This window comes from Pipistrellus kuhlii, unplaced genomic scaffold (genome assembly GCF_014108245.1).
Source record: "Pipistrellus kuhlii isolate mPipKuh1 unplaced genomic scaffold, mPipKuh1.p scaffold_m20_p_18, whole genome shotgun sequence".
NCBI lineage: Eukaryota > Metazoa > Chordata > Mammalia > Chiroptera > Vespertilionidae > Pipistrellus > Pipistrellus kuhlii.
Genome location: NW_023425493.1, coordinates 26,219,184 through 26,242,659, shown reverse-complemented (window position 1 = coordinate 26,242,659; position 23,476 = coordinate 26,219,184). Strand labels below are relative to the sequence as shown.

Below are 23,476 nucleotides of genomic sequence, written 5' to 3'. Positions count from 1 at the left end.
CCCACTCCAGCCACTGTCCTCCACACGTCCCTTCTGGTCCTTTGTCCTTCTCTGAAGGACCATGATTCCTAACTAATAACAGATCTCACTCATCCCAGGGCCTTTGGGACAGAGACAGAGGTTAGAAAAGAATAATATTTTCTTTATTGCCTCCACATGCCTCTCCGACCTGACCATGTCCAGGAAGGACTCATGCAACCCTGAGGGTTTAGGCCATGAGTGGGAAGGTGGAGGCAGCACAGGGCCTGGGCGGTAAGTATGGTCAGGACTCAGCCCTTTCCCACATCCCACACCAGCCTCTTCCACTGGCCTCCTCATGACTCAGCCCATTCTCCCACCTCCCCCTGCCCCCCACTATTCCCTCTAACCCCCATAGTCCTCACCCCCCACCCCAGCACACAAATTCCATCCCAGACACAAACCAGGAGCAGATGTGACCTTCAACCCAACCCAGCCTCAGTCAGAGGTCAGACAGAGACACTGTTGGAGGGACAGGAGGGATGAGTGCCCGCGCTGAGATCCCACAGCTGAGACATTCTAAGTCTCTGGGGGCCCCTTGATCTGCCTTTGGTCCCATCAGAGTCAACTCTGTTTCACACACACACACACACACACACACACACAGAGTCACACCACATCCCTCCCTCGCCTCCATTAGTCTTCCCTCCACAAAACGGCAGCTCAACTCCCAGTGCTCCCCACCCCCACGTCCCCCCATATTTCTCAGCCCCCACCCCATACCCCCAGCATCTTTCAGAACATCAGCCTCGTAGTTTCCAATAATCTTTATTGAATCTGCTCAGCATCCTACACGTGTCTGGAGGAGCCAGGGTGAGGCTTTGTGCCCACTGCCCACAGGGAAGACCCTACCAGGCAGGGCCCCCCCACACACACACACACACACACTTCTGAGGAGCCTCATTTCTTCCGGGGTTGCTTGTCTGGGAAGCCCTCGAAGAACTCATTGCACATCATGGCGATGCAGGCGAGGAAGACGGAGTACTCCTGGAAGTCCACCTCGTTGTCCTTGTTGTTGTCCAGATTGCTCATCAGCTTCTGGAATGCTGCTTCATCTGTCTTTTTCTGCGGGGGGAAGAGGCTCCAGGTAGACACCAGCCGCCCGGGGACAGAGCCATGACTAGACCAGGTATCCACCCGCAGAGGGGGCTTAGGAGGGCCTAACCACTCCGGGGGGCGGGGGGAGGGCAGCGTTGGAACTCCAACAGGCTCAGCTAGGCTGGGGGGGGGGGGGGGGGGGGCGCGCTACCAGCAGGTAAGGAAATCTGAGTACCAGAATGCAACTGGAAAAGAGGACCACATCTTCCCCTAAGGACTTTTTAAGAATCCAATTAGACAATGGTTGTGAAAGCAATATACAATATAAACTGCATCAAGTTTGATATAGATGGGAGCTGTGCCTGATCAGGGGAAATAGGTGTGTCGGTGTCTCCGTAACTGTGTCTTCACATCTAAAAGCCTAATAGAAACTCAAAAATTTTTTGTTTGTTTGTTTGTTTTTCTTGTGGGTTTTTGATGCGCTGCTCCTGGAACTTCTGCAAGACCGGGTCAATGTGAGAAATGGATGGAGCAAGCTCCTATTCCATCTCCCTGCTCCAAAAGTCCACTTAATTTATTGTCCTTGGATAGAGGACGTATCAGGTAGTAAACTGATAAGGACAGATACTGCACTTGATTTTAGCCAAAAGGCCGAAAAGTGATAAAAAGAAAAAAATTGTGTTTTACTGAAGTGATGGTGGGCCGTCCTGGCCCATAGATCTCAGCTGTGCACTCTGACCTCCCCAGGGAAGTTCCTTAGCCTCTCTGCACGTTTCAGGTGCCCCGGTGCCTCCTGGTCCTAACCCCACCCCTGTGGGGAACGCCCCAGAGCGGGGCTCATTCCCAGGCAGTTGTCACTCACCCCCAAGAAGCTGGGCAGCTCCCGGGTCAGCAGCTCCTTTAGCTCAGACTTGTTGAGCTTGAACTTGTCACCCTCCTTGCCGGAGTACTTGTGGAAGGTGGACACCATCGCATCCAGGGCCTTTTCCAGGGGGGTCGTCATGGTGGCAGTTGAGATCTGGGGGGGGAGTCACAGAGGCACCCTTATCTTCCCCACCCTTCCCCAGCTATGTGACTAGAATGCCCCATCCCACTCCCATCAACTCAAGGAGCTCTGGGTGACATTTGCTCCCACCACAGGGAGGGTGTGCACAGTGGGAAATGTGAGCTTGGGCAGCAGTCACTGCAGGGCCCACTGCGCAGACTCTGAACTTTAGGCAGCAAGCGCCCGGGGCCTCACTGCATCCATTCCGTCCCACAGCTCAGCCCACACAGCACGCCCAGCTCATTCTTCTCCCTCCCCGTGTTGGGCGAGGCCGCTGGAGGCCTGCCCAGGAGTCTGTAGCGGAAAACATCAGCGGTCTAGCACGGGGAGGGGCAGAGGGAAGTGGCAGAGGCAGGGATGCAGGAGAGGCCAAGCTCACTTGGGCTGGGCTGCTGGGTGCTGGGCAGAGGCTCCGGGACACCGCCAGGCAAAAGCCCATGGTGGCCCTTTGCCTTCACTTGGCTTCCCGCACCAGAGCATGCACACACAGGCTTGTGCACGCCGGCAAACATAAGCCAAGGTGCACACTCACAGGTCACACGCACACCAAGCATTCTGCAGCAATAAAGCATACTACAGCTTAAACCCAGCCACATTTCTCTTTGTTTTCGTTCTCTTGCACATGTACAGGCTTTGCGCGTGCACACACACACACACACACATACACACACGCACACATCCCACCCCAGAGCCTCCACATTGGGATCTCACATCTGCACCCATATAGCACATCTGGCCCGCACCAGCCTCCCTGGTTCCTGCCCTGAGCCTCAGCCTGACACCCCTTGCATGCCAGTCAGGCAACCACAACTCACCAGTTGAAGAGAGGAGAAGTACTGAAGAGAGAAGGTTGGGGAGACAGGAAGAGTGGGGAAAGCCCAGCGGTCTGACCTATTTATACCCCAGCCAGGCCCTGCCCAGGCAGGACGGGGGAGAGAGGGAGACAGCCCTCCCGCCTGGGCCAATGTGGTGCGAGCCAGGGCCCCCTCCGAAAGCCCAGCCTAGAAACGCCACTCCCTGCCCTGAGGAGCCAAAGACCGGCAATGGGAGAGCCCCAGTGAGCACAGGCAATGAGGGGCACCCCTCCCCCCACCCCCATGCACACAGCCTGAGTGTTAGGGAGCTGGAGGAAGGCACAGTCTATGCCTGGGGCGTGGGGGACAGGGAGCAAGTGGTCCCACCCAGCAGCTAGGAAAGGGGATACAGGTGTGGCGGGTGATGGCTGGGAAATTGCCCTGGAGATGTGACTGCCCAGGAACTAGTGCAGGGGACCCCGGGCTCAGCGCTGAGAACAGCTGACTCTGTCTTTCTCCCCGCTCCAAAGGACTCTCTGCCATGCTGAGTGAGCCCCAGGGCAGGACCTAGAGGTCTGGGAGAAGGGACAGGCTAACACCCAAAGGAGGCGCTGGCATCACCCTAGCTTCTCCGTGGAGAAGGGTCCTGGGTGATGTAGTGATGGAATGAGGAGTGGGCGTCAGGCCTGGGAGTTCAGGGATGGATTAAAGGAGCAGGTGGGGTCAGGAGGGCTTCAGGGGGAGAGTTTAGGGTTGGGTGAGTATCAGGAATGAAGAATGGGGTGGAAAATCAGAGGTGAAATGGCACAAATCCATGGCGTTAAGGATCACGGTTAGCCCCCTCAGCGTGAGGTATGAATTCGGGGATTGAATGAGGGTTACAAGTTGGGGGAGTTAAGACCTTTAGGTGATGGTGGCTTCAGGGATGGGGTCTGCTTCAAGGTCTCCCCGCTCCCCTCCAAAGCAAGGAACCCCTCCCTGGCTTGGACAACACCCTCATTGGACCTCTGGCACCCTAATCCTATTAGTGCCGCTCTCTGGGCTCCCACAGCCCCAGGCAGGGAACAAACCAGCCCCGCCCCCACAGCTCCACCCTCACTCAGAACATCCTGTCCTGAGGACTGCGATCCATCGGGATTCAGGCTGCCTGCTCTCCCTCTTCAACAGCCCAAGGGAGAGAGAGACCCCCACCCCCAACCAGCCTCCCCTGAACATCATCCTTGTGTAGATCCCCAGCTCCTCCCGCTGGACGCTGAGACCATTTTGTTTCTGGCGCGTCTGAAACTGCCCTCCGCCGTCTGTTCAACGGAAAAAGGCAGAGAAGAGCAAAGACGTCAATAGATTTTGCCCTGAGGCCCTCGTTGTCCTCTTAGAAGAACCAAACCAAGCCAGATGACACCAGTTCTTTATTAGGAGTTCAGCAGGCCTGTTCCTGTTGTGGTTTCATTCAGGCTCACACTCTGCCCGGCCTGGGCAGCCTCAAAGCAGATCCCCACCTCCGCCCATCTGGGGCCCCTGTAGGGAGGCCGAGGATGGCTGCTCTACGTCTCCAGCGCTGATCCTGGGAACAGGTCCCTTCATGTGCCCCCCACTGTGGGCAAAATGGGCTACGATATCAGGGGCAAATCTAGGAGTCTCCTGATGGAGAGGGTGCAGGAGAGAGGGGAGGAGGGTGTGGGCAGAGATGGAGCAGAGGCTACTGGGAGCAGGGGGGCTCCGGGGAACAGTTCTTGAAGTATTCATGGCAGTAGGTGCAGAGGCAGGCGAGGGAGCGCACGTACTCCACAAAGTCCACCTCGCAGTCCTTGTTGGTGTCCAGAAGACTCATGAACTTATTGTAGTCACACTCTCGCAGCTCCGTCTGTTGGGGAATGGGTGGGGTTGGTGGGTGGGGTTGATGGTGGGCAGGTTGAAGAGAGCAGAATATCCCACACACACACACTGCTTCCCTCCCCCAACTCCTGGATGGTCTCATTCCCACCCACAGCCCTTCTGAGAGCCAATCTCAGCCTACGTGCCTTGGTAACTCTCCATCCCAATTCCCCTCCCAAATCCTCCTCCTCAGTCATTCACCGAGCACCCGATATTGCCACTGAGTGTCTCTGTGTGCTAGGCATTCTTCACAGAGCTCACTCCATCCTCCCAGCAGCTGACATGATGAGGAAACAGATTCCTGGCATGTCAGTTCCCTCCCCAGCACCCCCTCCCCAGCACCCTCTCCCTGAGGTCCGGCCTCCCCGCCCTCCCACTGGCCTGTGCTCAGAGCCTGTCCAAGCAGTGCTTCCCCAAGTGCTCACCGGGACCCAGGTGGGCAGCTCCTTCTGCAGCAGCTCCTTGAGCTCGGCCTGGCAGAGCTTGTGCTTGTCCCCACAGCGCCCCGCGTACTCCTGGAAGGTGCACACGATCACGGCCACCGCCTGCTCCAGAGGCCTCGCCATCCTCACTGTCACAGAACAAGCAGAGGCCTAGGTTACCGCCCTGCACCTCTGCCAGCCACATTTCATGACTGCTGCCAGGCCTGTCTTCCTCTCCGCCAGGTTTCTTGCCCCACAAGCCCTCCTTCTCTAAGCAGCCCTCCTGGCCACACCAGTACCACCTACTGTGCGCCCCCAGCAGAGGTCTCATTTCTCCAGCATCTCTGCCAACCCCACAGGAACGCCCTACGGACTTCCTGATTCTCTTCTATTATTCTCATCCTGGACACCCAGGGAGGACTCAGCCCACTTGGCACCACCCTGGGACACACAGCCCTTGGCCCTGGAAGCCACCTCCCCTTCAAGACCCCAGAGCTTCTGCAGAAACTTGCTCAGAGAGACCCTTGCCCATGCTCCCTGTCCTCCGGCCCTTGGAGAAGCCGGCATTCTTAGGAAGGGTCAAGTCTGAGAGGGAGCCCCATCCCTCCCCATCCCTCCCCATCCTTCCTCCCCCTGACTCAGGGGAGCTGCATCCAAAGGCAATGCTTCTGGGCTCCCCTTTGCCTCTCACCCTGGATGAGCCATTTACCTGTTTGGATCTCGGGCTTAAACAGGAAGCCAGATCAGGTATTGACTATCTTTAATCTTTCCCATCTGAGGCCATCCCCCGGCTCCTAGGGCTCTTGAGACAGAAGGCTTGGCATAGGGGTACCTTGTTCTGTCAAAAGGGAAGCCCTGCCCAAGCTGGCTTGGCTCAGTGGGTAGAGAGCATCAGCCTGTGCACTGAAGGGGCTCAGGTTCAACTCCGGTGAAGGGTACATGCCCGGGTAGTGGGCTCGATCCCCAGTGTGGGGCATGCAGGAGGCAGCCAGTCAATGATTCTCTCTCATCATTGATGTTTCTCCCTCCCTCTCCCTTTCTTTCCCTAATATATATATATTTATTTATTTTTTTTTTAAGGGAAGCCCTTTCTGGAATTTACACACACACACACACACACACACACACACACACACACCTCCACTGGCCCCTTTCCCTGCCCTCTGGGGTGCACCTCCGGCCTGGTGAAACCAGAAGGCAGCCAGGAAGGCCAGTGTTGTTTTCATGTGAGCCCAGTGACTCACTCCTGGTTGCCCCGGGGGACCGGAGTCTGGCAGCACCGGAGAGCCAGCGCCAAGCCTCTCCCCGTAGTGACTCCCCCTCTGCTGGGTTCTATGGTACAAATGGCCAGCAAACCATGTGTGGCTGTGGGGGAGGAGGAGGAAGGGGGTGATGGGGCTGTGCACCCCCCAAATGTCCAGCTTTTTAAGACAGCCCCGGATGGAGTGTCTGAGTTCCCAGGAGAGGAAAAGGCCACAGTCCTAGGGCAAAGGGAGCCCCAGAGGTGCTCGGCTGCCCTTCTGGGCTTCTGCCAGCCTGCCTGGCGCCACCACTGTTTTTCCAGAAGCTTGGTGCCTGGAAACTGGAGGGAATCCTCTCTCCCCATGCAGCCTGGCCTGTCTCAACCCATTGGTAGGAAAGAAGGCAGGAGGAGGGAGCTAACTGAGGGCAGCACCCGTGCTTTTAGCTGGAGGCCCCCACCCCAAGGCCAGACCTCAGCTCTGCACACCCCCTGACCCAAACGTCCCAACAGTTGAACAAGGGAAACCCTGCGTCCACCAAACCTGACTTCCCTCGCCTCCTAAGACCCTGCTCTGGATATCCCGCCAGCCCCAACTCAAGACCCTGTGGGCCAGAAGACAGACCCTGAGCTACCCCACACCCAATCCAGAGCAGGTCTCAGCTGGCACTTACCACTGGTGTTGGCGTCTCAAATGTAGAGCCTATAGGCAGCATACCCCTATTTGTAGTCTGCCAAGAAAGGAAGCAATTATAGGGAGCCCAAGTGGGTCACGCTGAGGGTGCCCTTGGGGGGTCCCCTGCCTCCTTCCCTAGTAGCCGTATTACAAGCCATCCACCCACCTATCCATGCACACATCAAAGGCCCCGTCTGGGCCTTAGACACCACCCATCTTCATTCCCCCCCCCCCCCCCGCCTCCCTCCCCCTTCAACAGCCAATTGCCCTACCCCAGAGCTGGGAACTGGGGACAGCCTTCAGCCCATCTCCTGTGGTTGGAGGATACAGGGATGGGCTAGTCCAGCACATCTATCCCCTATACCTCTCTCTGAATAGGCACCACAGAATACAAAGTGTGAAGACCCTCTAGCCTGGAGTAAGTTTATATCCCCAGAGGACCCCTGTGCCAGAGGAGATCTCGGAGCATCTCGCCTTCATCATTTACAGGTGAGAAGATGAAGGCATGGGACTCCCACACCTCCACACCCCCCGCCTGATCTCCAGATTGAGTTTGGAAAGAACATCCGTAGGATGTGTCAGGGAGGAAAAAAATTTTATTTTACCCGTCTAGGCCCTTTGGCTGGTCTAATAATCAAATTAGCATAAGACAGATTAGCAGGAGAAAAAACTTAATTTTGTACAGGAGGTCAGGCAGGGGGGACTTGCTAGCATAGGCTCTTATAAACTAAGAACCAGGGGTTAAGGCTCTAGGACTTCAAAGGCGAGAAAGACAATACACATGGAGATAGAAAAACAAACATTTGCTGGGTCACAAAGAGGGAAAGGGACACAGAGAGGACTCTGTCTCTGAGCCCAAGCCCGACTGAGTCTCCTCTCCCAAGCGAGCCCGCATTCTTTGCAGATCGGGCTGCTGATAATGCTCTTGCTGGCCAGGCCCTTTATCTACATTTTTTCAGGCAGCTAAAAGGGATGTGGAAGCTCTTCCTGAGACTTTTGAACCTCGGTTATTTTCAGCTCAAATAATCCACATGCCAGGGAGGCACATTCTGGGGATACTCATTCCGAACCCCTACAGATGTCTCTGAGGCACAGGGGCAAGGCGTGTTGCTCACAGGGGCACTTGGAGCAATCCAGGCTGTTCTCGTGCGCGCGCGCGCGCACACACACACACACACACACACACACACACACACACCCAGAGCGCTGTGTCTGAATGTGGGCTGCAGACTCCTGCGTGGGCTGCTTGTGGCTAGAGCCCCTTAAGCCTATTTCCTGTCTTCCCCAGCTCCATCCAGCACCACCTTCCCTCCAGACCCAGGAGGTGGGGTGGGTTTCCTCTGGCTTTTAGCTTAAACACGTGGCCCCCTGGCTCATTGGAGTCCCAGCATGATGGAGAGGTGTCTCCCATGTCTCCCCTCCTAGAGGAGCCTGTGCTTTTTCTCTGTCTCCTTCACTCCACAAACCATCAGAACCAAAGGTTATTTTGACACAGTTTGGTCAGTGCCTTCAGGGAGCAAGAGGCCCTGGTGCCCTGCTGGCTTCCTGGAGTCTGTTTCCACTTAGATTTTTATTTCTTCATTCCTTACTGCCTTGTCAGCGCTTAAATACTTGAAAAGGATTTTTTTTTTAATTCTATGCAGCACTTCTTTGTTGTTTTAAGCTGGAGCAGGCACCGGTTACCATAGCACCAGGAATGGAAATCCCTCCCGGAGAGGGTCAGAGGGGCCTCCCCAAGGTGAGCCACGGGGCCCGTAAATTATTTTGAATTGAGACCCTGTGGGTTCACAGGAAACATTTACCTCTCCCTGACAGAATTTAAATTAGGGGCTCTGTCCGTAAATAAGAGTTATCTCCAGAAATGACTCGTATGACCTACCTGGACAGCAGGGTAAACATCTAATTACCGAGCACCTGCTCTTCTGATCATCCTGCCAATAACCCTCCCCGCTGAAGCCCCAGGCTCCTGACCTCATCCTTAGATCAGAATGCCATCCACGCCTTGTTTTAACTTCCTGTCTCTGAACATTACATGTATGTAGGGCCTCTGACTTTCTCATGTACATGAATTTTCCATGCATGGATAGTTTTGTTGGTGGTGTTTGCCTGTCTCTTGTCAATTTAATTATTACACCGGCTGGAAGAACCTAGAAGGTAGAGGAAAGTTCCTTCATCCCCACACTCCATATCCCTTTTTCCTTCCCACCCTCATCCCTGAGCCTGAGAGACCCCTTCCCATTTCACAGAAAGAGAACACAAGGCCCAGAGGGTGTGGGAGGCAGGGAGAGGGCATCTCCCTGGCCTCGGAAGAAGCCCTAGTGCTCGTGGTGGTAGCCAGAGAAACATTTGTATCTTGAGTTCACCTTAGGCCCACAGCACCCAAACCTTGCCTGTGCTATCCTCTCCTTAAAGACTCAGCCCCTGTGGGTGAGGGGAGTGAGCAACAGGGAGGAAAGAATGAGCTGTGACTGGTCCTGTGTGTGTGTGTGTGTGTGTGTGTGTGTGTGTGTGTGTGTGTGTTTAGTCCTCACTCCTGCGGATATGTTTTTATTGACTTTAGAGAAGAGGGGTGAGGGAAAGAGAGAGAGAAGCTTTGATGTGAGAAACATCAATAGGTTGCCTCCGGTACATGCCCTGACTGGGAATTGAACCCGGAACCTGGGTATGTATCCTGACAGGGAATCAAACCCTCAGCCCTTCAGTACACAGAACAACCCTCCAACCAACTGAGCCACACCAGCCAGGGCAGCCCTGTTTTATAGGCAAGAAATTATAGGGATTAGAGCCTAGACATGGAAGCCAGAGTGGACCAGCAATTAGCTCAGTTCTAGGTCAAGCACTTATTCCCACCTAGGATATCCTTTGCCACCAGCCACCTCCCAGAAGCAGGTCACCCCCTGGCCCTACCCTCGGCCTCATTTTCCTCGTCTGTCAATGACGCAAGATAATAATGGTGACCATTTCATGGGATTGCTATGGGGCTTCAATGATTAATCTACACAAAGTTCACAGATATGTAGCCTAGCATGTGGTAAAGGCATAAATGTGAGCTGAGAGGTGGTTAACGTGCCCAAGGTCACATAGCTAATCAGTAGTAGAACTAAGAGCCATTTGTTATTCATTTAAATCTTTAGAAACACCTGTCTGAGGCATTGAGGGTATGGCTGTAAACAAAGCAGCAAAAGCCCCGCTCTGTGATGACAATGGAGTGGAGAAAACAGACAATAACAAATGCATGTATGACAGACTAAATAGATGGATTAAATGCCAGGGAGAACAATAAGAAGGGCTGAGGGAAAGAAGATGATGGTGGGGGGGCGGACTTTATATGTGTGGTCAGAGCACAGCTGGGTCTCCTGGCTCCTAGTTACGTCCTTATTCAGACCTTTTCTGTTTTTTGTTTTGGGGGTGTGTGTTTTTTTGTTTTTTGTTGTGGGGTTTTTTTTGTTTTGTTTTGTTTTGTTTTGTTTTGTTTTGGAGGGAGGGGGTGGACCTTTTCTTAGAGACCCAGGTCAAGTTCCAGCACTGCTCCTTTCTTAACCTCCCCCAGGCCCTCTCTGAAGTGCACAAACTAATGGCACCTCTCATCCAATTGCCGCGGAGTCAACGAGATGGCGTTCGAGCAGGAGCAGCACAAAGCCTGGCCAGAGGGAGTGCTCAAGGAGTGGCAGGTGCTCTTCCCTCTTGGTTTCCTCAGCTGTGAAAGGGCCTAATGATAGCTCCTCCCTGGGGTTACCATGAGGCTGAAATGCCAGGCCTAGGGACCCCATGTGCACCAGCAGAGCTTGGGAACAGCTGTGAAAATGTTAATTGCCATGATCATGATCCCCTGACCTATATTCACCGGCTCCCTTTCCTGCAGGATATTAGGAAAGTGGGCTTCTCACTTTTTATTGCTAGAGTCTGCCTGGCCTGGCCTCCCCAACACCAGGCACGCAGCTGAGACAGAACAGTGAGTGAGGACAAGCAAGTTGTCCCTGAACTGTCTCACTCAGCTCCCCTCCATCTCTGGGGAGCTCCTCTGTAAGTGGTTCCCAAGCACCAGAGCTTCCCAGGGAAGTAAGAAAACAATTCAGGAAAGTATTGTCTCTGCTTGTCTACTATTCATCCCCTCTTTCCTTACTTCTAAAAATTCTTTTATTTTTTTCCAAAGTGTGAACATGTTGAGCTAAAAATACTTGGTTGCAGCTGGGGCAAGTCATATTACATAGTGAAGGCAAAAGAGATGTAGGTGGAAATACCTGGTGAGAGTACTTCTTGCATAATAAAAAGGCAAAGGAGAAAACCTTTTGCACCTAATCTTTTCTGTCTTCCAGCTTGGAACATGGATGGTGAGACCTGGAGGTATAGCAGCCATATTGTGATCATAACACAACAAGCATGAGGGGGAAAGCATATATGTTATAGATTACAGGGCAAAAAATGAAAAGACACTTGGTTGTCAGACAGGATCTCTGGGATCTCGGGGCCCCTGAACCAATCCTGAGCTGCCTACCCAGATTTCTTATTATATAGGACAAGTAAAGCCACTATTATTGGTCAGGTTTTCTGCAACTCATCTATCCTATATATATAAAAGCCTAAGCAACCGGAAAGACCAGTCACTATGATGTGCACTGACCACGAGGGGGAAGATGCTTAACACAGGAGCTGCTCCCAGCCTGCAAGCCCTGATCACCAATGCGGCCTGTTGGCCAACCTCCTGATTCCTCCCCTCGGCCCCAAGGCTGGGACAGGGAACCAGGGGTGGGTGACAGTGGAGGGAAGGAGGAGGCAGGAGGCAGGGAGGCAGGGAACCTGATCGACCCTGATCACCAGCCAGGCCTAGGGACCCCACCCGTGCAGGAATTTTGTGTACCCAGCCTCTAGTAAATTAATACTTAGAAAGCCTACAACATTTTTTTAAAGAATTGTACCATCTTGGACTGAAAGAGAGCAGAGACACCTCAAAACAAAGAGAATCTTTGAGTCTTAAACATTCTATGGGCAAGAAGCAAACAGACATTTCTGGTGAAAAAGAAAGAGTTAGCTCAGAAAATAAAACCAAGAGCCTAGAGGGTAGAACCAAGAACCATTTATAGGGAGAAGAGCTGAATCATAACCAAGAATCTGGTGACATATGTTTGACTCAACTTCAGAATTGTTATTGACCAATGAACACTCTGTGCTTCCAATCCATCCCCACCCCCTTTTGAAGAGGAGTGTTTATTGCAGTTATCTATCTCTGTCTCTCCTTTGTACATTGAATGTGCCGTTCACAGATGCTCGGGTCAAGAGGAAATATTCTTGAAAAGCTGTAGTGGAGGAACTGCCCCTGAGAAGCCTCATTCATATCTCCACCTGACTTAGATAACAAGATCCTGGGCTTCAAGTTGCTGCCTTAATGGGATGAGATGCTGTGGGTCTTAGGAAGGAGTTGAGTTCATTTTGCATATGAAATGAACTGTGAACCGTGGTTGCTAGAAGACAGACTATGATATATAGTCTCCAAGAGAGTTGCTGTCAATTTCACCTTAACAGATGGAGCCTAATTCTCCTCCCCTTGAATACGAGCCAGCCTTAATGACTTCCTTGATCAATAGATTGCAGCAGAAGTGATGTCCTGGGATTTCTCAGATAAATCTTAAGAAGCCTGGCAGCTCCTATCTAGACTTCTTGGGATGCTCACTTTGGAGACAAGCCACATGGAGAGAGGTCATGGGAAGGTGTTCCAGATGACAGTCCTAGCTTAGCTCCTGGCTGACAGCCAGCATCAATTGCCAGGTATATTGAGCGAGCAACCTTGGAAGTTGAGTTCATTTGAACTTGCTTTCTGTTTTTTTAATGTCTTTTTAATTCTCACCCAAGGAGGACATGTTTCAACAGAGGGAGACAGAGAGAGAGAGAGAGAGATCAATTGGTTGCCTTCTGGCACCCTGTTTTCCTGTTTAGGGATTGAACCTACAATCTTGTGCCCTAACAGGGACTCAAACTGGCAACCTCTCAGTGCACAGCATGACACTCAACCAACTGGGCCCCTCTGGCCAGGCTCATTTGAACTTTCAGATGACTCCAGCCCCAACTTTCATCTGCAGCTGCATGAGAGATCCCACGGAGAAACCCCATCAACTAACCCGAGTCTACTCACAGAACCTTGAGAAATAATGAATTTACTTTTTAACTCATCAAATGTTGAGTTGGCTTGTTATGCAGAAATAGATCATCAAAACAGCTTTGTTGTTGTTGTTGTCAATTCTCACTCAAGGATATTTTTCCATTGAGAAGGAAAAACAGACAGAAACATCAATGTGAGAGAAACCAGAGCCTCGGGCCAGGGAGGAGCCTGGAACAAGGTACAGGTCCTGACTGAAATCGAACTGGGGAATCTTTGGTCCTCTAGCCACTAAGCCAAACCAGCTAGGGCTATATCTTTCCTTCTTTGTTGGAATTTTTTGTGTGAAATGATAGTGATAGTAGTTGCGATTTGCCTTTTTTAATATCTTTATGGAGGAGGGGGGTGATATTAGCAAATGGCCCAAGCCAGATGGCTCAGTTGGGGGGAGCAAAAGGTGGTGGGTTTGATTCCCAAACCGGAAGCAAATCATCAATGTTTCTCTCTCACACCAATGTCTCTCTCTCTCCCCCTCCCTCTCTCCTTCCCCCCTTCTTTATCTGTAAAATCAAAAATGTTTTATGTTAGCAAACTATTTCAATTTCCAAATATTTACTGGTATTTGAAACCCCAAAGTGTGTGACCTACGGCACAGCTCCGGAGAGAATTCTAGATGGAGGGTCAGGGCCCAGAAAGGAGATCTAGGAGGCCCTCAGTTTCCAACATTGCCAGCCAGGTCACAGGGCACCACTGAGCAATTAAATGATTATCAACAATAAACAAAGGAACAAAGGTTTATTGAGTACAAAACTACAAAGGAGAGTCTTCCTGGGCCCAAGAGGCCCACGGCTGGGAGCAGAGAGCTCTGCTTCAGGGCCGGGCTGAGTAGCCCTGGAAGAAATCGTTGCACATGATAGTGATAGTGGCCAGGAAAATGGCATACTCCTGGAAGTCCACCTCCTGGTCACTGTTCTCATCCAGGGAGCCCATCAGCTTCTTCAGGCCCTCCTCATCCACCTTCTCCTGAAAGCAAGATAGAATGGGTCATCGCCAGGCCGCTCTCCACCCCACCTCTGCCCCAAACACACACTCATTGGCCAGAGCCCAGCTGTCCCTTCAAACTGGGCAGCAGTAAGTGGTGGCAGAGTCCCTGGGAACTATGAAGAGGCCCATGAGGGAGGACAGATGGATGCTCATTGGTGGGAGCCCTCAGCTCTCCCTGCTGGGAACGGGGAGCACGCCAGGCACCCCCTAAGTACAGGATAAGCTCTACTCCCCACAGGAGCCAGGCGAGAGGGGCATCATCAGCCTCGTTTTGCTGACGAAGAAACTAGAGCTATTGGAGCCACTCTCCATCACCAGCAAGGAGAATTCAGAAAAGACAAGCTCTTTTTAACGCCAGTCAACATGAGATCAAATTTTAAAAATTGGACCCAGAAAAAAATATTTAAAGGAATGTAAAACCTGCTTCATAAAGTTCAGAGCCCGAGACCTGACTTTGGGATTATCCAGTAGTTGGTATGGGGAGTGGGAGGGGCAAATTGAAAGTTGACTGCATTTCTCTACCAGTGCCTCAGGGTGCATGTCTTAACTGGACTTTTCTCCCCAACAAACCTCAGGTTGGCATATAAATATTAAAAACAAGAGAGAGAAATATCTGTGTGGTCTTGGGCCAGCCACTTTCCCTCTCTGGGCTTTGGTTTGTTCACCTCTCCAATGAGGGGGTTGAACAAATGGACTTTGAAGACACTGACAGCACACCCATTCTCTGGAAAGCTGCAGGGAACAGCTCATAAGAGGGCTCTCACACGTGGGCATCACTCACACTCCAGTAAGTTGGTGAAGGGCCCGGCCCCACCCTGGTGTCTGCATCAGCAGGCACACTGAGGGAGGAAGAATAGATTTAACTGGTGCCCCTACTCTCACACACACAGGAGCCTCCCACCCTCAGCCAGCCCCACTTACCCCTACAAAGCTGGGCAGCTCCTTCTGCAGAAGTTCCTTCATCTCCCCCTTACTCAGCTTGAACTTGTCACCCTCCTTGCCAGAGTACTTGTGGAAGGTGGCGACCATCACAGCCAACGCCTGCTCCAGGGGACTGGACATTTTGGATCTGGGGCCAAAGAAGTGACAGGTGTTGGAGATGCCTCAGCACCGCCTGCAGGACCCATTTCTGCCCTTGTGCCCCAAACTACCTCTCCCAATCCCCCTCTGAATGAGCAGGCAGAGGCTGCCTGGCCCCCTCAGACTGTGGCTCCCTGGGCAGATGTTAACCCTTCCCCTGTGTTTGGAAGTCACCAAGGGCAGAGCCTCATTCTCCTCTGATCACCCTTGGGACATACCCTGAGGGAGGGCTCCCCACCATGAGTGTCTTTGGAAAGGGAAATGACAGGGTGACCAGAGTCCCATTTGGCTCCTTCCCAGGCCAGTGGACTCTGTGTCTACACTGGGGTGACAGATGTATCCCTGAGCCAGTTAATGGGGATTCACTTGACGAGGGCAGTAACTATGGCTACAGCCTAGCGGTCCAAGGTTCCCTGAGGAGTTGGTTCTGTCCTCAGGTGGGGCTCCTAAGGCCAAAGGATGTCACTCTCCCTGGAGTCTAATGAACAAAATAAACTGGTGAATAAAATAGAACCAGAGTCCTGAAAACATAAACACACTTACAGATCTCAGAGGGAAGGGGCCCAGGGGTTCGGGGGAAGAGGTTAACCAAAGAATTTATGCATGTATGCATTGCCCCTGGACACAGACAATAGGGTGGTGAAGGCCTGGAGCCTGAGCAGAACTGGTGGAGGGAGGTAATGGGAGGGGGGAGAGGGGGACATCTGTAATACTCTCAACAATAAAGATAAAAAGATAAATAAATTAAATAAAGACATACTTTACAAAATTTAAAAAAAAAAAAAAACTAGCCTGGCTCAGCTCCCATGAACCAGGAGGTCACGGTTCAATTCTCCTCAAAGGCACATGCCTGGGTGTGGGCTCAGTCCCCTGTAGGGGGCGTGCAAGAGGCAGCCAATCAATGACTCTCATTTTTGATGTTTCTCTCTCACCCTCTCCCTTCCTCTCTGAAATAATTTTTTTAAACACATTTTTAAAATGTTTTTAATTAAAATAAGTGGAAGCAACAACAACAAAAATAAGTGGACGCTCCCTCAAGCAGAAATGATGTCTCCCTCATACTAGGTACTCTTAGAGGTTAAGGAATATGTCTCTCTTCTTATTGGGGTACTGGCTCTTTGCAGACAGGGCATAAACACCCTCCCCATCAGGGAGGATACCATTGGGTTTGGAACTAAAGAAATTAAAGTCCACTGCCCTGGGATCAGGGCAAACACTAGGGTAGAATCCAGGACAGAAGGACAGACCTCAGAGGTCATTTTTCCCAAAGCCCTGCCTCTGAAAATGCTCAGACCAGCCCACGAGGGTTAGGCAGATCCCAGGATGAGGCCAGAAGAGCTGGGAAGAGAGGCAAAAAAAAAAAAAAAAAAAAAAAAAAACCCAACCCGGATCAATCCTGCCAGCTTGCAGGTAACGGGGCAGGAAAAGACAGGAAGCTGTAGTGGGCAGAGCTACGCTGCTATTCAGGGCAGACCCCAGCGGGCCCACACACTTGAGATTCCTGGCTCCTGCTCTTTACTCCGGCTACAATCCAGAACTTTGCAAAACACACACACACAAAAAAAAACAAACAAAAAAAAAAAACAAAAAACTCGGGATTCCGGTTAAAGCACCCACATACACACCCCTCACACTCCTAGGCCTAGACCTCCAAGAAGGGCCTCTAGACTGAGAGACCCACAGGGGACCCCCAACTAAAACCCAAGAGAGGACCTCAGAATAACCCCTAAACTGGGACCTCACAGAGGAACTGGGGAAGTAGAAATCAAACTGACACTTCACAGAAGAAACACCCCTCTCCCCACCATGGGAAAGATGCAGAGAGGCCTCAGGCTGATCTAAGGAAGCCAGAAAAAGAAAACCGTAGGGAAAAGATCAGGACAAAGGGACAGAGGCAGAGGCCCATAGAGTCCTCTCCACCCAGCCCTCAGTGCCACACAGGTACTCACCAGACCAGGCTGCGAGAGAGACCGGGAAGGAAAGCAAAGGGCAAGGTGCTCGGAGTGGGGATTTATATGCCAGCTTCACTGGCCCTGGACAAGGCGTTTTCAGGAAACCAAACCTGCCTTAACCTGATCCAGCCAAACCTGGCCTCCAGCCAACCCCTCCCCCTCCCACCTGGTCCCCTCCCCCTCAGAGACTCTCAGCTCTGCCCCCAGCTGGAGGGAGGAGGGCTCCAGGTTCAAATGGCAGCTCCTGGGCCCACCCGGGCCACAGGGGGGTGGGAAGGGGGGTGTCATCGGAAAGGGACAGCCTACGCCCAGGGTGAGGGGAGATAGCCGTTGTTTGTGGGGCCTGGAGACTCATACCAGGCCTTGTTCTCATGACATGCCTGTGAGTCACAGCTCATTCATGTGTCACGGGGTGTAGGCACACACTGGACTTCACAAGCCCACTGGGATATGAGAAAGTGTTTGTGAGAGAGAGAGAGGGAATGTGTGTGTGTGTGTGTGTGTGTGTGTGTGTGTGTGTGTGAGAGAGAGAGAGAGAGAGAGAGAATGTGTGTGTGTGTGTGTGTGTGAGAGAGAGAGAGAGAGAGAGAGAGAGAGAGAGAGAGAAGCAATCTGGGATCGCCCTTAGAAAGCTGCCCCCTCCCAGGCCCACTTCACCTGCTGCTCTTGGTCTATCCCCAATCCAGTCTGGGCACCGCCCTTCCTGCCAGTCTGGGCACCGCCCTTCCTGCAGGCCCAGCTCCCTTCCCCCCTCCAGATGTCCAGCAGCTTCTTGCCCTCCCCCCAGCTCCCAACCTCCTCCCAGTACTCCCCCCAGTCCTAGGTGACTCACCCTGCGGTGCAAGCCCAGATGCCCAGGCAGTGACTCAGGAGCACCCTCACCACACCCCACCCCCAGGGCCTGGGCAGCAGGCGGAAACTCTGTACCAGGAAGGAGAGTGTGGTACAGGGACCCTTCAGTGGCCAACCCTGCGGGACTCTGGATTGCCACACCACAGAGAAATTTGGAGAAGTTCAAACTGAAAACTGACTAGGCTCAGATATGAAGCCAGACTTGTCTCTTCCTCGGGATCACCTTGGTCCTTGGGGGCTCTATGGGCACCACAGATAGTGTCATGCCTTGGAGCCAAATGTCCTCTTCTACACCTTGCACATCTAGTGTCCCCTCCTCCCCCAACACACTTGAACCTCCCATGCTACTGCCCTTCCTGTTCACATAGAGCTTGGGATAAAAATCCTTCACCTCAGTGTAATGGGGTGAGGAATGAATGAAGAAAAAAACATGGAGCCCTAGCCAGTTTGGCTCAGTGGATAGAGTGTTGGCCTGCAGACCGAAGGGTCCCAGGTTCAATTCTGGTCAAGAGCATGTACTGTGGTTGCAGGCTCCTCTCCGTCCCGACCTGGTCAGGGTATGTGCAGGAGGCAACCAATGTGTCTCTCTCACATCAATGTTTCTCTCTGTGACTTTCCCTCTCTCTTCCACTCTCTAGAAATAAATGGGAAAGTATCTTCAGGTGAGGATTAACAAAACAAAACAAAAAAAGGAAAGAAAGAAAACAACATGGAGTCAGTACAGCTAAGCTGACTTAAAATCAATTGTTTATAGTCAAGCTGACAAAACTGGTTCAGACCAAATGGGCTGAAGCATAAGGGATAAGATTAAAAGGCCTGAGGACGCTGAAACTGGTTTAGCTCAGTGGATAGAGCTTCGGCTTGCGGACTGAAGAGTCTCAGGTTCGATTCAGGTCAAGGGCATGTACATTGGTTGCGGGCACATCCTCAGTGCAGGGTGTGCAGGAGGCAGCTGATTGATGTTTCTGGCTATCTGTTCCTCTCTGTGAAAAATCAATAAAATAAAAATTTTTAAAAAATTAAAAAGCCTGAGGACTTAAGCTTTTTGATAGATCCTCCCTTCCTCCAACTGATGGACAGAGAATGACGTAAACTCCACCTGCAGCCAGACATTCCTGAGCACCTAACAAGGCACCTTATATGGACTGTACTTTGAACCACCAATCAGCACCTGCCAAATACCCTAAGCCCTCAATTCCCAAGTCCCTAGGTCCCTAAACAGTGTTTTTTCCAAACTTCTCTCATGATGAGAATCACCTGGTGGAATTGTATACTTAAGTATACAATTTTACCTATATGTTACCAAAAATTCTAGTTTAGCACTTCTTAGTTGGGATTCAGGAATCTGTAGTTCAACAACTCCACCAGGTGATTCTCATCATGAGAGAAGTTTGGGAAATACTGCCATCAAACCACCAAAAAGCGTGTGCTGAGTGCCCTAAGCCCCGTCCCTTCCCTTTCCTCCCCTTAAAAGGTGCCTGCACCCGGCCCTCTTCCTCTCTCCCCTCTGGAAGGCAGCCGGCAGTGGTATTCTCCTTCAACAAAGCCTGTGTCCTGATCCCAGTCTCCGGCCCCTGTTTCATCTTTCACTTTTGAACTTTCCAGTTGTGCCTCAATGCCTGGAGACAAATACATTCCTACAGACAGCCTTCTGAAGGACTTAGGAAAGAATAAAAAACATAGGAAAGAATGTCCATGCATCCAGCTCATCTGACAGCCATTATCCAGATCACTGAACCTCTGGAAGATTGTTGTCCCAGGCCAATCCAGAGGCTAAGAATGAAGGACTGATTGTTCTCAAGAGCGTACTTTTTCCTATTGGAACTCTCAGCTCTGCTTTCTTCTTCGGAACACTCGGGAGATTGCCTCGTTGTGTTTTCTAGTTGCAAATCCTAAGACCCTGGAACAAACCTTTGTCCTCTAGTTCTACCCCAAGCCTCCCGACCCTTTTGTGCTCAGCAGGTGCAGTGCATTGTTTTTCTCAGCGGTTCTCCCATTTCCACTGAGGGCTTTCGCAGATGCCTCTCCCGCTCGGAAATCACAGTGGTGTCCCCCTCGCCTTCCATGAAGCCCAGCAGGGAGGTGCTCAGGCTCTCGTCCTCACCAGCTTTCTAGTCTCTCTTGCACATACCCTAACGGTCTTGCTCATGGTGACTGGGACGTAGGTAGACTGCACAGGGTGTGGCTGAAACCCTCTTTTTATTCTGGTCCCTCTGCTCAGAGTGTAAACAGGGACCCTGTGGAAATCCCACCTATCTTCCAAAGGCCAGTAACATGCCACCACTTCCTAGAGGCTTCCCTAGGCCCAACCAGATCCTATCTCTACCTGCTCTTTCTCATACAAAGCACTCCTTTTGTCCTTGTGTGCTTAGAGCATTCTTCTCTAGATGGGATCACTTGTCTTCTCTTGCCTTCACCCCCACACGGTGAGCTCACTGGGCGGGGACTGGGTCTTACTCATTTCTGCATGAGCAAAGGGCTTCTCCCACACCAGGTGCCAACCCGTGTTTATAGGTATTGCGTGGCAATGGGGGAGGGGGCACTAGGGACAGTATTTAGGAGGCTGGAGGCCTTCTGACCTCCTCAAGTCATGCTCCCAAGTCACAGTTTCTTTTCTGGTTCCCAGGAGAAGAGACTGGGACACTGGGTTGGAAACCAGAGCGTCAGAGAGCTACAACCCCCCGAGGAGAGACTGCAGGAAACATCTCACTCCAGGGACCAATGAGCAAACTCCCATCAGGGAGAGATGGAGACAGGAAGGAGAAACACAGAGGCAGTCGGATGGAAACTGGGAGGAAAGATCAGAGGAAAATAGTCACAGTAACAAAGAAAACGTGAGGGAGAAGGAAATAAGATGAGAGAGACAGACAGACATCCTGACGGACAGAAGCAGAGCCACTGATTCCTAAAGCCCCATCTAGAGACTTGTCCCTAACCTAGAAATGGAAGCCAAAGGGTGCCCATCAAGTGGCCATGTGACTGAGACTGGTGACGATCACATTAATTTGCCATTAACTCGCTGTGTGATCTGGAGCCACTCCCTCCCCTCAGCAGAACCGGAAGGTTGAATAGAGCCAACCCTAAAACCCAATCCCCCTCTTGATTTTCCACTTCTCCACGAAGGCAGGCAGTGGCATATTCCCAGAATGACTCTGCCCATGCCCAGCCTAAGAAGCCGCCCAGCCTAAGAAGCCGGGTCCTCACAGTCTGTCCAACACACACATACACACACACACACACACACACACACACACACACACACACACACCAGAGATTTTCCACCAGCAGCTGCTGGTTTTTTGCCTACATGATTCATGCCCCCTGGTGGTTGCGATATGTCATTACAAGCTTCTCCTTGCTCTCTTTCCCTTTCTCTTGTTCCTGTAGACCAGCCCTTGCCATGCCCTGCACCTGACTTACCCTGGAGGAGGCAGCGCTGATTCATCTCCAAGGAGCCTTCCCACACCCACGCCCTTCACATCTGCCTCACATAGAAGGGGTTCCCCGGACAGCCCCTGCGGAGCAGCCCAGGTGGACTTCTGGAAGTAAGCCAAACGCCTGGAAGCTATTTTAAAAGCCTTAGGACCTGGGCAGAAGGAACTAAGGGGCAGAAGTCAGAGGCCAGCCGGGCCGGTGTGTTTCAATGGACCTATGAACCAGGAGGTCACGATTCGATTCCTGGTTGGTGCACATGCCCAGGTTGTGGGGTGTACAGGGGCGGCCAATCAATGATTCTCTCTCATCATTGACGTTTCTATCTGTCTCCTCCCTTCCTCTCTAAAATCAATGAAAAATATTTTTTTAAAAAGAAAGAAATCAAGGGCCAAACACTGCCCACCCATCCTTTCTCCAGGGCAGTTAGGTGAAAGGGAAATGCCCTCAGTGTTGGGCCTCAGGTTCAAGTCCTGGTGTTCCCTCTGACTCACCTTAGGTGAGTTGCACCATACCTCTTAACTTAAACAAGGGTCTCTTTGATTATTCCTCTGCCCTCAGAAATATGCTTGGAAATATTTTCTCTTTAGAAACGGCATTAAATAATTTATCTAACTACCCCCTGATAGCATGATCAGCATGAGAGTGTTTGAACAGAGGATCTGGATCATTCTGGATTTGCTGCATGTGATGGGTTTGTGCATGTGACATTAAGGAGCACCTATGTGTGCTGGGCGATTTCTGGATATTTTCCCCCTTAATTTACACAACGATCCCAGGAAGCTGGTACAATTCCAACCCACTTTACAGAGGAGAAAACTGAGGCTTGGGGAAGTTTGCCCAAGTTCACACAACAGGTGAGTTGTGACTTAAACACAGGTAAATCTCCTTGTATTGCCTCCATCACTGAGAATCCCTAACTTTCCAATTGCTCCTCAGACCAGCCTTGGTCTCTCTGCCCATCCTCTCCCCACCCAGCCACTCAGTCTCATTTCTCAACCTCCCCTGCTGCCCAGGAGCCCCTCTTCCCCACCTGCTCTGATCTGTCATCTTCAAGGGTCCACTTTCCTCTTGCCTCCAAATGCACTCTGGCCCAGGTTTTAAATAAGCTTAAAGGAAACCTTCCTCAGATCTCCCATCTCCCCTTGCCCTCCTCTTTGCCACAGTGAACACCACCATCCACCCAATGACCTAAACCAGAAACCTGGCTGCCCTCTACCATCCTGCTTCCTCCTCATTGCCATCCAGACATCCGGTCATTAGACCCACCTTCCTGCCTTCCGCCTACGGCTCCCCGCTATCCACACTGCCTGTGTCCCTGCAATCTCATCTGGATTCTCCTCCCCACCGTGACCTTGCCCCCACGCTGACCCCTCCTCAGCTCTGCCACCCAGGTGATCTTAAAGTTCAAACCTAAGCACATCACTCCCCACGTGAAAACACTGAGTGAATCTCCATCACTTTCAGGAGAAGACTACCGGACATGGCACCACTTCCCAGGTCCGAAACTTCATTATTGCACTTCACCAGGCCCTCCATGCCTGCAAGCCCTGCCTGTGCCATTCATTCTCCTGGGAAGCCCTTCCTCAGTTTGCCCCCCGTCAACCTCCTAACCACCTTTTAAACTCAGCTCATATATCATCCCCTCTGTACAGCATCCCTGAATCCACTCCCCAGCCTCCCACGTACCAGAACACAGAACACGTGAGTATGCATACAAGCACACACACACATACACACACACATACACACACACACACACACACACACACAGCTACTAGTCAGAGTTTCTCCTATGTACTTTTGCAGCCTCTTGCCCGTCACCCTATAACAATACCTTTTATGATTAATTGTAGACTCATAAACACTGAAGGTTGCCAGATTGGGGGGGAGGGGTGCTGGGTGGACAGGGGGATAGAG

General features: G+C 51.8%; 3 protein-coding genes, 1 long non-coding RNA gene and 1 other non-coding gene across 6 annotated transcripts; all 5 read right to left on the bottom strand.

Moving 5' to 3' along the window:
* Window positions 1-770: 770 nt before the first annotated feature.
* S100A4 (S100 calcium binding protein A4) lies at window positions 771-3,066 on the bottom strand. The gene is made up of 3 exons (XM_036441810.2): window positions 2,917-3,066; window positions 1,919-2,074; window positions 771-1,083 (listed from the first exon to the last, which is right to left on the bottom strand). Exons 2-3 carry the CDS (start codon window positions 2,057-2,059, stop codon window positions 919-921), a joined length of 306 nt encoding a protein of 101 aa, XP_036297703.1. The 5' UTR covers window positions 2,060-2,074; window positions 2,917-3,066; the 3' UTR covers window positions 771-918.
* LOC118721811 lies at window positions 1,529-1,719 on the bottom strand. Its single transcript, XR_004988834.1, has one exon. It is a non-coding gene; the product is annotated as a U2 spliceosomal RNA (small nuclear RNA).
* A 1,213-nt stretch (window positions 3,067-4,279) lies between the features above and the next one.
* S100A3 (S100 calcium binding protein A3) lies at window positions 4,280-7,296 on the bottom strand. 2 transcript variants are annotated; one of them, XM_036441800.2, is made up of 3 exons: window positions 7,104-7,296; window positions 5,193-5,338; window positions 4,280-4,756 (listed from the first exon to the last, which is right to left on the bottom strand). In XM_036441800.2, the coding sequence occupies exons 2-3, from the start codon at window positions 5,331-5,333 to the stop codon at window positions 4,592-4,594; spliced, it is 306 nt and encodes a 101-aa protein (XP_036297693.1). In that variant the 5' UTR covers window positions 5,334-5,338; window positions 7,104-7,296; the 3' UTR covers window positions 4,280-4,591. The 2 variants fall into 2 exon arrangements, with proteins under 2 accessions (XP_036297693.1, XP_036297692.1); XM_036441799.2 differs by lacking the exon at window positions 7,104-7,296 and adding an exon at window positions 5,496-5,637.
* A 6,678-nt stretch (window positions 7,297-13,974) lies between these two features.
* S100A2 (S100 calcium binding protein A2) lies at window positions 13,975-17,421 on the bottom strand. The gene is made up of 3 exons (XM_036441811.1): window positions 17,270-17,421; window positions 15,162-15,315; window positions 13,975-14,219 (listed from the first exon to the last, which is right to left on the bottom strand). The coding sequence occupies exons 2-3, from the start codon at window positions 15,300-15,302 to the stop codon at window positions 14,067-14,069; spliced, it is 294 nt and encodes a 97-aa protein (XP_036297704.1). The 5' UTR covers window positions 15,303-15,315; window positions 17,270-17,421; the 3' UTR covers window positions 13,975-14,066.
* Window positions 17,422-18,692: 1,271 nt separating this feature from the next.
* LOC118721168 lies at window positions 18,693-21,822 on the bottom strand. The gene is made up of 3 exons (XR_004988634.2): window positions 19,715-21,822; window positions 19,667-19,671; window positions 18,693-18,949 (listed from the first exon to the last, which is right to left on the bottom strand). It is a non-coding gene; the product is annotated as an uncharacterized LOC118721168 (long non-coding RNA).
* Between the last annotated feature and the right edge of the window lie 1,654 nt (window positions 21,823-23,476).

Coding starts and splice junctions, on each gene's coding strand:
- S100A3 (XM_036441799.2), bottom strand. CDS start 5,520: ATGAGACCTCTGCTGGGGGCGCACA. Junction 5,339..5,495: donor ACCTCTGCTGGGGGCGCACA/GTAGGTGGTACT, acceptor GTTCTGTGACAG/TGAGGATGGCGAGGCCTCTG. Junction 4,757..5,192: donor AGCTGCCCACCTGGGTCCCG/GTGAGCACTTGG, acceptor ATTCCCCAACAG/ACGGAGCTGCGAGAGTGTGA.
- S100A2 (XM_036441811.1), bottom strand. CDS start 15,302: ATGTCCAGTCCCCTGGAGCAGGCGTTGGCTGTGATGGTCGCCACCTTC. Junction 14,220..15,161: donor AGCTGCCCAGCTTTGTAGGG/GTAAGTGGGGCT, acceptor TCTTGCTTTCAG/GAGAAGGTGGATGAGGAGGG.
- S100A4 (XM_036441810.2), bottom strand. CDS start 2,059: ATGACGACCCCCCTGGAAAAGGCCCTGGATGCGATGGTGTCCACCTTC. Junction 1,084..1,918: donor AGCTGCCCAGCTTCTTGGGG/GTGAGTGACAAC, acceptor TTCCCCCCGCAG/AAAAAGACAGATGAAGCAGC.